At 48.9% G+C, this 11,635-nt stretch overlaps 2 protein-coding genes across 2 annotated transcripts; both read right to left on the bottom strand.

The window, feature by feature from the left end:
• Positions 1-5,255: 5,255 nt before the first annotated feature.
• On the bottom strand, positions 5,256-6,389 carry BDW70DRAFT_171599 (uncharacterized protein; the record flags this gene model as incomplete). Its single annotated transcript, XM_073743258.1, has 1 exon — positions 5,256-6,389. The coding sequence occupies one exon, from the start codon at positions 6,387-6,389 to the stop codon at positions 5,256-5,258; it is 1,134 nt and encodes a 377-aa protein (XP_073592005.1).
• A 3,498-nt stretch (positions 6,390-9,887) lies between these two features.
• BDW70DRAFT_114927 (putative zinc-containing alcohol dehydrogenase) lies at positions 9,888-11,296 on the bottom strand. The gene is made up of 3 exons (XM_073734620.1): positions 10,404-11,296; positions 10,260-10,355; positions 9,888-10,207 (listed from the first exon to the last, which is right to left on the bottom strand). The coding sequence occupies exons 1-3, from the start codon at positions 11,263-11,265 to the stop codon at positions 10,092-10,094; spliced, it is 1,074 nt and encodes a 357-aa protein (XP_073592004.1). The 5' UTR covers positions 11,266-11,296; the 3' UTR covers positions 9,888-10,091.
• Positions 11,297-11,635: the final 339 nt, after the last annotated feature.

Raw genomic sequence — 11,635 nt, 5'->3', positions numbered from 1 at the left:
TGCCGGGTATTGAAGTCTCCTGCTAGGATGGTGTTCTCTGGGGGTGCATATCCTAGGAGTGTGGAAAGTGTAGAGGGTGTTGAGCCAGCACCAGCAGGGGCAACTGGGTCATTAGGGGGGCGGTAGACATTGATGATAGTAAGGCCTGCCGTGTAGATTGTGGTGATGTCTGGTGAGTTTGGTTCCGGGAGGGAATGGGCTGGGAGATCCCTTCGTACATATGTTAGAGTTCTGGGTCTGGCAGTCCATCGGGTCGGGGGACTGAACAGCTGATATCGTGGGTGGGTCTTGGTTAGGTGCTTTGCTGTATTTACCCAAGGTTCTTGGACAAGAATGATATCTGCTTCAAAGGAGAGTAGCAGGTCATGTGCAGCGCCCCCCCTTCCTACATTAGCTTGTAGTATTTTCATAGTTCAGGGGAGGTCAGGGTTTGGTTTAAGAGCTCCTGGGTGAGCTGTCTTGTAGGCTGGTTTGTAGTGTGGGTATTATCTGTTTGTTGTTTAGAGCTTTCTTCTGCTTTATTCTGCTCCTGTTGGAAGGCAAGCCGGCCTGCCTTGCGGATAGCAGCTAGAGCATCTTTTGAGAGGCGGGTGACAGTGTTCCTCTGGACGTGGGGTCTGGCTGGGCATTTTTGGAAGTCCGCTGCATGCGGGCCGCAGCAGTTGATACACTGTAGGCGGCAGTTGTGTTCCTGTTTTGAGGATCCGCAGGAGATACAGCGTTCGCTGGAGCGGCAGGCCCGTGTATCATGGAAGCGGTGGCATCGGGTGCACTGCAAAGGCCTTTGCTTGGGGCGGGTGGGCCTTGATAGGCCGGACAGGCCAAAGAGTTGCAAGGGGCGTTGTAGCTTTTTTGGAAAGGCTATGACTGCTGTGATAGAGTCCCGCTCTACTGGGTGCTTTGAGAGTTTGGCCATGAGTGGCTTAATGCCAGTAATGCGCTCTGCTTCCATGCTGATATCTGTAATTGTAGTATCTATCCATCCATCCAGGGACCAGAGTTGTTTTGGGATCCGGGGGACAATGACCTGGTGATACTCTGTTGGTATTTCAAAGTATCCATCCACAGCTAGGCTTGCAGCCTTCTCTGACAGTAAGAAGACCTTGCCTTGTTCAGTTGTAGTGATTGCATATCCTGTTGATATCACTTGCACCTGTGCGATCCCGTCCGGAACTTTCCCTGCAAGGGTGACCCGGATGCCATGTGGTCCAATAGCCCGGAGGCTAGAGGAGGCCGGGAGGCGGAGGAAGATGCGGTGTTCAGTCTTGTTTGACTGCTTCAGCTTTCGTTGTGCTGGTTGCTTTGCTTGCGTACGGTTTTCTGGGGCAATAGTTTGCCAGTTCCCCTGGCCAGCTCATGGAGCTGTCAGGGATGCCCAGGTTGTAGGCTGCGAGGTTCGCCTCTTCAGGGGGCCTTCGCAAGCTTCAGGAGTGGGATGTTGGTTTGGCTGTTCCATCTGCCTGGATGGCTGTGGGGGTGCAGCTGCTGTCATCTGAGGAATCTGCTGAGGGGAGTCCTGCTTTGCTAGGGAAACAAATCTGGCTGCAAGCCCCCGGGCCAGGTCTCTTGGGCGGCCCTGTAGAGAGGAGACAGTTAGATCTAGAGCTTTAGCAAAAGAGGTCATTGCTAGTTTCCAATCATTAAGAAGGACTAGCTGGTCGTCTGCTACCATGCTGACCTGCTCGCAGATCGATGGGGCTTGCGGCAAATGGGATACAGGGACTGGAGCTGCAGTGGGAGTCTTCTGTGGGGAGAATAAGGCCCTTCTCTTCAGGGAGTTCCGGGGTAGGGGGGTCGGGGTGGTAGGTCCTGAGGGGGGTTCAGAGTTTTCACCCAGGAGCGGAGTCCCCGGACGGGCTCCGCCTGGGGGGGAGTCATCCACCTCCATGGGGTGGAGGGAATGACCGATGAGCAAATCGTAAGAGGTCAGTTATTAGAGCAGTAATGGGACCTGTTCTCCCCTCGTCGTGGTTGTTGAGTGTGTGTACATAAGATGCTGTTACCTACATCATTACATTCTATCTCCTGTTCTCACGTGACCGATGGCCATGCCAAAGAGGATTTGAAACACGAGAAACATGAACTGCTTCATCTGTAACGAGTGATTGTCTTGAAGGTCTTGATCTCCTAACTACGATCTGTTTGGGCAATTTATAGCATTTCTGAAGTCTCAAGAGAAGGTTCTCGATACCTGTAGATAGTTCAGTTTATACAAGCTGCTGCATGGCGATGTGATGTATCTGTAGTGAAATCCACGGTTGGTCAGAGGAAGTTGGCACAGAATAGAGAGAACTAAGTGATTGTTGTCTGAGAGAGCGAGCTGATGGACTTAGTTACAGAACAGAAAGATGGGAGATACACGTGTCATCTTATATAGCCCCTCAATATTGGAGTATCAGCAACTCCAACTCCAAGCACTTACTTCAACTCTGAGCGCTAAGCCATATTCATAACAGTATCAATTGATCGGACGAGCGAGGTGCTGGATATTGATTAGTAAGGAGGGACTTCTCCGGTTGACACGTCCTAATCTCCAACCCTTTTTCTGACCCCTCATTATATTGTAGGTATCCAAGAGAGAGATTGAAGAAGAGATATCTATTATCAATGAGATGATAATCAATCGTCATATATGATATGGCATCCGATCCTTAGTAGGCTACGTTCGTGTAGTTGCTACAGCTTCCTGCTGCCCTTTCCCCTCTAAGCATCCACCACAATAAACAACTTGATAAACAAAGAGAATGTTGTCAGCCACAAGAAAAGGTCCCCGAATACCAATAAGAGGTATAAGCGTGCTGTTGACAACTGGAGAGTGTAAGAAAAGTCTCGTCCGCACTAAAGTTGAGGATGAAGGATATTGATTTCTATTAGGCTCTCCAGGGCCCTGGGCGGACTTTTGGGCGATCCCCCCTACCCGGCGGGCTGAAACGGGCGCCCGGAGGCAGTCAAATAAAAGAACCTTAATTAGGAATGTTAGACATTTGATGAGCATAAACGGGCGGAGCTTACCTGCCCGCGGGCTTTGTCGGGCGGGAAGTGGCGAGGTCTATCTGCCCAAAGCCCTAAAGCATGCATACAAAGCTTCAAGTTTGACACTAGATGTCTACATTTTTTTCAGACGGCCACGCCGCTCTTAAGAATTTAAGTTAGATAATTTGGCTTACGCAGCCTTTTAATCAACATAGAAACGGTCTGGGAGCGTCAAAGGTAAAGGGTTGACTTCCATATTTACTGGACTACAGGCCACATGAACATAGCAGGTAATGAGAAAGCGGGCAGAGTAGCAAAACCTGTGAGGCACCCCAGTGTCAAAATCCTCTTCTCTCAGTCACTCCTACCAAGAGGTTCTCTAGCAACAATCAAAGGAATAATGACTAATAGAATATCAGACCTATGATAGGCTTCGGAGCTACAAAATGGATTGCTTGAAGGTCTACTGGATACGCAGAACAAAAAGTCTATATGTACCTGCCAATGCTGCTGGCCTGAGGCTTTCAAGCAACGATACAATCCCGCACCATGGTTTAAATTTAGCAGTGCCCTACAGTGCTGGTACGGATACGGCCCGGATCATCTGTCGATCGACCTGACCTATCTCCATATCGGAGTGTCCGTTGGCTACTCGTCACTTTCACCTTTCAGAATATAGCTGGTTATTAGTGGTCTGGTACGAGAGACCTTCGATTGCAGCGTCTTATCATCAGTTCTACCCTTCTTGCATAAGGGCGTAGTGCCTAGCTCACTTCTCAATGCCCAGGGCCTACAATAATCCGTAACCCATATGCCTAGGACCGCAGCTTTTAGGACCGCAGACCCTCACCTATCTTCTCTATATTGTTAACACCACCGACTTCAGGTTCTCTGCCTCAACTATCAATCGCTTCCTGTCACCGAGCGCTTCTCTATTTAACAAACCCAACTGACTCCTCAGACAGCGTATAAGCATTGTCATCATCCCCTGGCTCCCGACGCTTCTAGAGCAGCCTTATGGTTTGAGAGAAAGCTTGGATACGTGCAAAGGGAGGTGCGTGATGTTAACGGCCTCGCGAGATATTCGAATTGCTTCATCCAGGTACCCTATGTTTTTGAACAGTCATACTGACTCTCAATACTCTTTCCCAGTTTCCAAACCTCCGCAACAGGTTGGGGTAATTTTAATGGCAGACCGATGGACTTCCGCTGATTGTAGCATGAAATGAGAAGCACTGTGATCGATGAGATCGCGCCGAGTATTGTGAGATCCTCATCAGCTAACGGAAACTGCAGGTTTGATTGCTATACTATAGTTGAATATGTTACCCGAATTGGGTTGTTGGTGGATCAGTTCGATGTGACTGTCCCCCGATCTGTTGGAGATACAGCACACACGGCGAACTTACTGACTCAGGTTGGGAGATCCTGCGGTTATTGCTGACACACTCAAGATACGATAGTACCTCCCCTGGTTACCCAAAGCGTTTGTATAATCTCGGCTCTGGATTAGATAAAAATCCCTTGCCGCCGGAGGACAGTCTCCAATGTAGATGTGTTACAATCAACCATTACAATCAATAAACTTACTTGCCCTTTTTAACAAGTTCTAGAGACGTTAAAAATGGTTCGCAAAGTTTAGATCCCCTAACTATGGATAGCCCCCAAAGGTAGAGAGTCAAGTAGAGAATCTAGCCCCCAAATTCAACTCTTTATGTCACAAGGTCACTAGACTGGAGTCCGCACCCTGTGTAGTTGACTCAGATAGTATCATGCCTTCTCGCAGAAGAGGTTTCGCACACTATGCTGGGAGACAGGTAGATGAAGAGAACGAGGATGCTGTGGAGAAGATCTTAGGAACAGACTGAAGAACGCAAGGGCGCGGGCGGCAGCTGTGCTATCTGGTGAAGCGCACAGGATGGGTTGTCCCAACATGGGAATCGGCCGTTGTGCTTGAGTATGTCACTGCTACACATGGTTGGGAATTTTGACAAGTTAGCGCATAGAAATCCCTGCACGCCCAAATAGTATTGCTTTCAACACTAAAGTAGATTGAAGAGCTATTTCAATAACTGATTATATTATGATAGGGAATTAAGGATTAAGGAACATTAGAATAATATCGGCAGAGATGGACTCAACGAGTGAAAGGGAAAATAATGTCCTATACTATAGAAAAATCAAAGGAAAGAGCTGATGAACACATGTTAACTAAGAAAATGCGTGCCAAATATAGCGGGACTGGGAAAAGAATGACAATAGTGTATATCAGCAAGATGAGTTTAACGAGTAACTCGGCTGACCCACAGGCTTGTACTTCCACTACCACAGTACTCTTCTTCATCCCGGCGTTTCAACGCTCGGAAGAGGTTCAAGCCAACACCATGCTCCTCTCTCCTGATGTCAGCCAGCTCAGAGTTAAGCCTGGTGGTAATCTTCTTGACCTCTTCTCTCGCTTCCATGCCATTAGGAGCAGAGCATGGCCGCGAGTGCCACATTAAATTATAGAGAGCTTTCTCTATAGATTCCCTACGGCGAGCTAGGGAATATCTCCTCGTTTCCAGTAAGTCAATGTGGTTTCGGTTTCCTTGCTCAAGTGAGCATTGCATTGAGATCGAGCTATCATCAGATTCTTGGGAAACAGTGGACCGCCAAGAGATTATTTTGTCAGCGGCGTCGCGAGCTATTTCGTCTTCGGTCATTTTCGTAGAGTGCTGAATAGTCATGACGGTTTCTATTAGGCTTGACATTGTAGTATAACGGTCAACCCCAGCGCCCTTGATTCGATGAATGTCCCCTCTTGATGTGTTTGAATCAGGATTTGTCGTAAATGTGTTGAAGTAGAGTGTGTAAGAATCGTGTACGATAGTCATGGCCTGCTCCTCTAGCCGATTCGCCCATTCCAAGATTCTGCTGGGCAAGTCTCTCTTCTGAGCTGCGGCTTCGAGGTCACCACCAATGATTGTTGTGACGACTGACGGAACCGCACAGAGAGGTCCACGCTCTGGAGACGGACAGTCACAGGCGTTCAAGCGGCCATTACTGCGTGGAAAGTGCATCTGTAATGGAGCCTGTTCCACTGGCTTCGCATGGGTCGAATTCTCCGGCAGTCGTCTGCTAACTGCCTTCCATGGCTCAAGGATATTAGAAGGAGGGTCATCCCTATTGGGTGATAGCTGACATTGGTGTTTGGACTGAATCTTCTTCGGCTGAAGGTGATCTTTCCTCCTTGCAAACATACTCGAAACACGGGATCCCTTTTGTCGGATTGCAGGATCGCAGGAAAGACCATCCTTGGGCTTGTGGTCTCCCGACGAAGGCTCATGCGAATGCCCACCAATTATCATGCTGCCATCGTTCCGAATGCGAGCGCGGCTGGGCGAATGGTATGAGTCATTGGCCAGTGTGGTCCTCATCATTCACTATATATCTGCTGGAGTAATGTTTTAGATCGCCAAATCCACAGCACCATAGGAGTGTATTAAAGATGGGAAAGCACAATTTGACTTTAGTTTTAGGAAAGAGTGAAGCGTCTGTAAGGTTGCACTGGAATGATGAACTAGAGAGTATGTTGCCTTCACTTAGCGGTTCCCGGTGGACTCTTTATGCTGGGACGGGTGCTAAAAATAAAGCTATCGGCGATGTGTGGATGTCTTCCTCCATATGGCTGACCAACTGGGCAGCAGATACATTTCCAAGTAAACTATAATATGGAGCAAATAAGTATTACGATCTTAGTGATACCATATTGTTGGCAACTAGGATTAATGCAAGCCCAAAATAACAGGATGTACCCCTCCTAAAAAGGTGACTGAGCAGGTGTAAGCCGTTCAAAAAGCGATGCGTGGCTGGATGAATTCTTGACTATATACTGCCTCTATTATGGCATTCCGATGCTCCTTCCTTTGTTGTTGTTCCCCCTTCTTCGTGCTTACTAGGTGGGGCTATGACAGTTTCGACGACCCAAAATAACGATTCCTCCGCATTAAACTAAGTCAGGTTACCCCATCAGAGCTCTACACAATGGGAGTGACTCTCCTTGAGAAATAATATTATGGCTACCGTTCGACTGTCTAATACAGTGGTACGGTAGATTATCTTCATTCTCCACGATCTTCTTTATAATTCCGGCTTACTAGAGGCTCCGTATCTCTGCCAATTAAAACACTGGACAACCAGCGTGACGGAGTCCATATCAAGCTTGAACGTACATGGCATTATGATCGACATAGCTCGTGTTGATTAGACTATCACCCTCGTCCAGACTGTGATCTCAGTTCTCGGGGCAGGCTCCACATGTTCCTCCGCTGCATCCCTGCAGTTTAGCTACACTGCATTGTCAATGAGATCTTCAGCAAAATGCCTCTTAAGATGCGCCGTTAATAGTTTTACTTGATTACAAGGCCATCCAGGGCGCGTTCTAGTCACACTGCTTAAGTTTAAGGACATTATATGAGCTGCAAAGATATTAGACTATCAACATACATTATTCTGGTAACAAATCTGAAAACAATATCAGGTTTTACTTGACATTCGCAGCCCCAAAATATCCCCTGTGGCACACGATCCATGCCAAACGCCACGTGCAGAGAGTTTCAGATACAGATTAAAGTTCGGCGGCCAGATCATGGCGCAGATCTTCATAATACATCCAAGACACTGGTCCCTCGCGGAAGTTCTTGGCAAATCAGGAAGGATTCCAAACCAAAGGCCAAGCAATCAACAAATTCATCTTCTATAAAGCAAACTGAAGAAAGTGTTTTTAATTCTATTTGCAGCTTCCTGGCTGGCCGTAATGGTTAAAAAGTGAGATTAAATGAAACAAACGTAAGACCCTGGCTATATATAGAATCACTATGAAAATCTGCTTTTAGAGAAATGTAATTAAAAAGTAAGTACATCGACAGATTTAAGCGCGCTTGGCGCTGGTGCCAAATATGGTGGGGAAGGTAATTTCTGGCCGAAGTACGTAGCTGAGGCTGTGCACCAAGCCATGCGAAGGCACAAGCCAGACATCTCTTTCAGGGTCCACTGTCAAGCGCTAGTGCCAAGGACGAGCCTACACGTAGAAATATTGCTGCAGAAGAAAGAAAAAGGGAGAACGGGATTGAGAGCTAAACAGGTAAGGTGGCCTCGTCCGAACAGTCAGGTCTGGGCCGCAGCCTCTGTGACAGACTGGGAGAAATTGCAGATTTGGTGGGAAAGCAAGCCCCCCCACATGGTCCCTTTCTTCGTTCCTTAACCTGAGAGAGCCACAGTTAGTGATAACAAGCTGTAGAATGAAAATATTCTTCCATATTTCGGGTTTCGGCACCCTTCACTGCTGTGGCGGGTTGCTCTCGAACTCTGCTGATAACGGCGTGAGGTATGCAGGGCCCCTTGCCTACCCCCACTCCTCTGGAGACCCCAGTGATCAGGTAATAAGGCATTTCTCCTTCAATGTGGAAGGTAGAGGATGGAGCGGAGATTTGGGTCTAGTCCAAGAGGGAAATGAGATGGAAGGGGATGGGATTAACTGGCAGATTAACGGGGACCTCTACATATTGGTCCAATCAATGTTGTAGCTCTAAGCATCAAATGCCCATATGTTATTAAAGTGGCTTTCGTTCTTCCGCGCCCAGCTCCCGTTCAAACAGAATCTCGTCGCCAGTGCTAGCTACCCAATGATTGACTACCGTGGTGCTGGGATCGTCATCTCCAGACATATTGTCCAGCCTGCTCTGGTTATCCTGGCCTATGATGCCGACTACAAATTACACTCCTATCCCTTACTACCCGGCCAATAACTTCGTGTTCTCCCTTAGTAAGTTTGATCGCATTGCAATAATCCTCATCATTGTTCCTACGTTGGTAGGTAGTCTGCAGTTGTGCAGTAAGGACCTCGTTTATTTTCTTTTTAGGGGCAACGCTAGTAAATAGCACTTACCAGCCCCTCGACCTGAGAGGGGTGCCAGGAACCGGAAACTTGCTTTTGGCATGCACCGCCTCCTACCTAAACCGTAATGTTCGTTTCTCAGATTTCAAACTGAGATCGCTGTCAATATGACCCCATTCATAGTTCGAGCTTGCCTCGCTCGGGCAACATCATTCCAGACTCACCTTCGTATCCTCCATATACCCTGCCGGCGTAACGCCCATCAAAATTCAGCCACAGTCACTGCAAATCCATCCTGATTCCATTTATACTAGGAGCCAGCCGCGCCCCAGGCTCCCATCATGGTCCCTGTGTCTTTTCCAGCAGTGGCCATGAAAATTCCGTGCCGCACTCGGGTAGTGTAGGGACAGTGGAGACAGTCGTAACCTTGATAAACCGGCAGGCCTGGACCAGGGGGGTTCCCGGGCTCGCGGCATGGGTCGACCCACGGCCGCTGAAGGACGTCAGCGAGTGTCCGCTCGCAGAGGGCGGCGGTGGCCGGGATAAGTGGCGCTGTGGCGGGTGCGCAGATGGGTGAGCAGGGGTGGACGGCACGACGGTGTACCGATAGCGCGGCGCGGCATAAATCAAGACCTGGTAGGTAGGGTTGTAGAAGAAGAGATCTGTGGCCAGCAGTAGAGACCAGGAGTAAGGCAGGGAGAAGAAAAGACCAAAAAAAGAAGCAGGAGAGGTCTAGTTAGGCCAGGTCTACATTATTAGTTTATAAGGGTAGGGAGCTGCGCTCAGGGGCCTGTTCCGCATCTGATTGCCAGTCGAGCACGATATACAGAAACATGTTTGGCAGCGCGACGTGTCTCGCGATCGCGACGGATGTAGCTCATTGACAATTAATCGACTGATTGGTCAAACCTGCCTGGGCTGGGCTGGGACTGGGCCGGGCCAGGTAATGCTGGTGATGGGCGATGGGGACGCGTATGGTAGGCAACGGGATCACGTACAGAGGATCAATCAGGAGGCTGGATGAGTACGTCCGTACATGCGACGCTTTCACCCACTAGCGACCATTTGAATAAAAATGTATAATACAGCTGCCCTTGACAAGAATCTGCTGCAACTATACCGTGGGCCTGGAAATTAGAGATGACACATGCTAGGCTTGCCTCTATAAGGAGCACCCTATCTGTTGATACCAACCCAGTGATCTAGCATGCTGGTAATAATATTCCAGGTTTTTGATCAGGTACTATGATACATCATTGGAGTACGGTTCGGGCATGGTGACCACCACTTTGAGGGCACCATGCTTAGAGGATAGCTCAAATGCACTGTAGGCATCCTGAATTTGATCAAATGGGAAGTCTTGATAGACGTCAGTTCTGTACGCTATTCTCATTTCTCATTCTGGGCTCACCGTGGGAAACGAGAAAATCTGGATTGATGCCGCCGGACTCCACGATTTGTAGTAGATCAGGAGTACTAACCGCATCGACAAGGCGAGTGCGTAAACCTAGATTATGAATCAGTCATAGTCACCAATCCCATTCACGGCACATACAGATATTGCGATTCCACAATTTCTCCAGGTGGAGATCGCACGACTCCCCAAAGACACCCAAACTGGCGATGGTGCCCCCGGCACCGACCAGACCCTGAGCGATTTGAAACGACTCCTTAGTCCCCACAGCCTCAATAACAACGTCGAATCCCCGGTTTTTTGTGAGAGCTAGAGCGGAGGAAATGACAGATTCTTCCCCTGAAACAACGCTGAGTGTATGATCTGCGCCCATGGACTTCGCCCTTTCAAGCCTGGGTTGACCCCTACCCACGACGACCGTCATCCCCGGCCAAAACAAGTTCCGCGCCATCTGGAGGATAATCAATCCTATTGGCCCCGTGCCGATAATTGCGACAGTCGAACCAGATTGAATCTGACCATTTAGAATACCGCACTCATAAGCAGTCGGAATAGTATCCGACAAGGTCACAGCAACCTTGGGATTGATACTTCTCGGCAGATCATGCAAGGAAAATGGCGCATGGGGAATCCGAACATACTCAGCCTGCGTGCCGTCGATCTTGTTTCCCAAAATCCACCCTCCAGACGTGCATTGCGACGGCATCTTCTTGCGGCAGAAATGGCAGGTTCCACATGATGTAATGCAGGAGATCAGGACAGTCTGGCCGACGGTGAAGTTCGTGACTGCAGCGCCTAGTGACTCGACGACGCCTACACCCTCATGGCCGAGCACACGGCCGGGAGTACAGGTCGGAACATGGCCTTGGAGGATATGCAGGTCTGTTCCACAGATGGTGGTGTGTAAAACTTTGACGATGGCGTCGGTGGGTTCGAGGAGGACTGGTTTTGGACGGTCTTCAACCATGATCTTGCTGTCGCCCGTGTATACAACCGCTTTCATTTTGTCGAACTTGCGAGGCTCTAAATAAGGGAAAGAAGTAGAGATGAAAAAGAAAACAAAGACAATGTATGGGAATGGTCACTGGTGCTGCTTTTCTACTCTCACTCTCTCTCTGTGTCCCGCAAGGCCAGGGCAAGTGGAGTACGCGAGCTCAGCAGCGGCGAAACCCGTTCTCAGGATGGCCGGACCACTGCGACAGTACATGTTTGCCGATGTAGTAGTTGAGCAAACATACAGGCGCTAGTCAGAGCAGGCCGGGAAGTTGATTGGGCGAGTAATATACTGTGCATCGTATCACGAACCGCACACTGCCTCAGCTCAGAATGGGCAGAAATACCCGACAAAGCGTTCCACAAACTGAGCACGACAA

This window comes from Aspergillus foveolatus (assembly GCF_047715535.1).
Source record: "Aspergillus foveolatus strain CBS 279.81 unplaced genomic scaffold BDW70scaffold_79, whole genome shotgun sequence".
In the NCBI taxonomy this organism is placed as follows: domain Eukaryota; kingdom Fungi; phylum Ascomycota; class Eurotiomycetes; order Eurotiales; family Aspergillaceae; genus Aspergillus; species Aspergillus foveolatus.
The sequence above is the reverse complement of the archived record's forward strand: the minus strand, read 5'-3'. Positions and strand labels throughout refer to the sequence as shown.

Bases quoted from the DNA above. Each gene is read 5' to 3' on its own strand.
- BDW70DRAFT_114927 (XM_073734620.1), bottom strand. From the start codon at position 11,265: ATGAAAGCGGTTGTATACACGGGCGACAGCAAGATCATGGTTGAAGAC. The intron at 10,356-10,403 runs GTATGTGCCGTG...TTCATAATCTAG, and splicing joins ATTGTGGAATCGCAATATCT to GTTTACGCACTCGCCTTGTC. The intron at 10,208-10,259 runs GTGAGCCCAGAA...ACGTCTATCAAG, and splicing joins AGATTTTCTCGTTTCCCACG to ACTTCCCATTTGATCAAATT.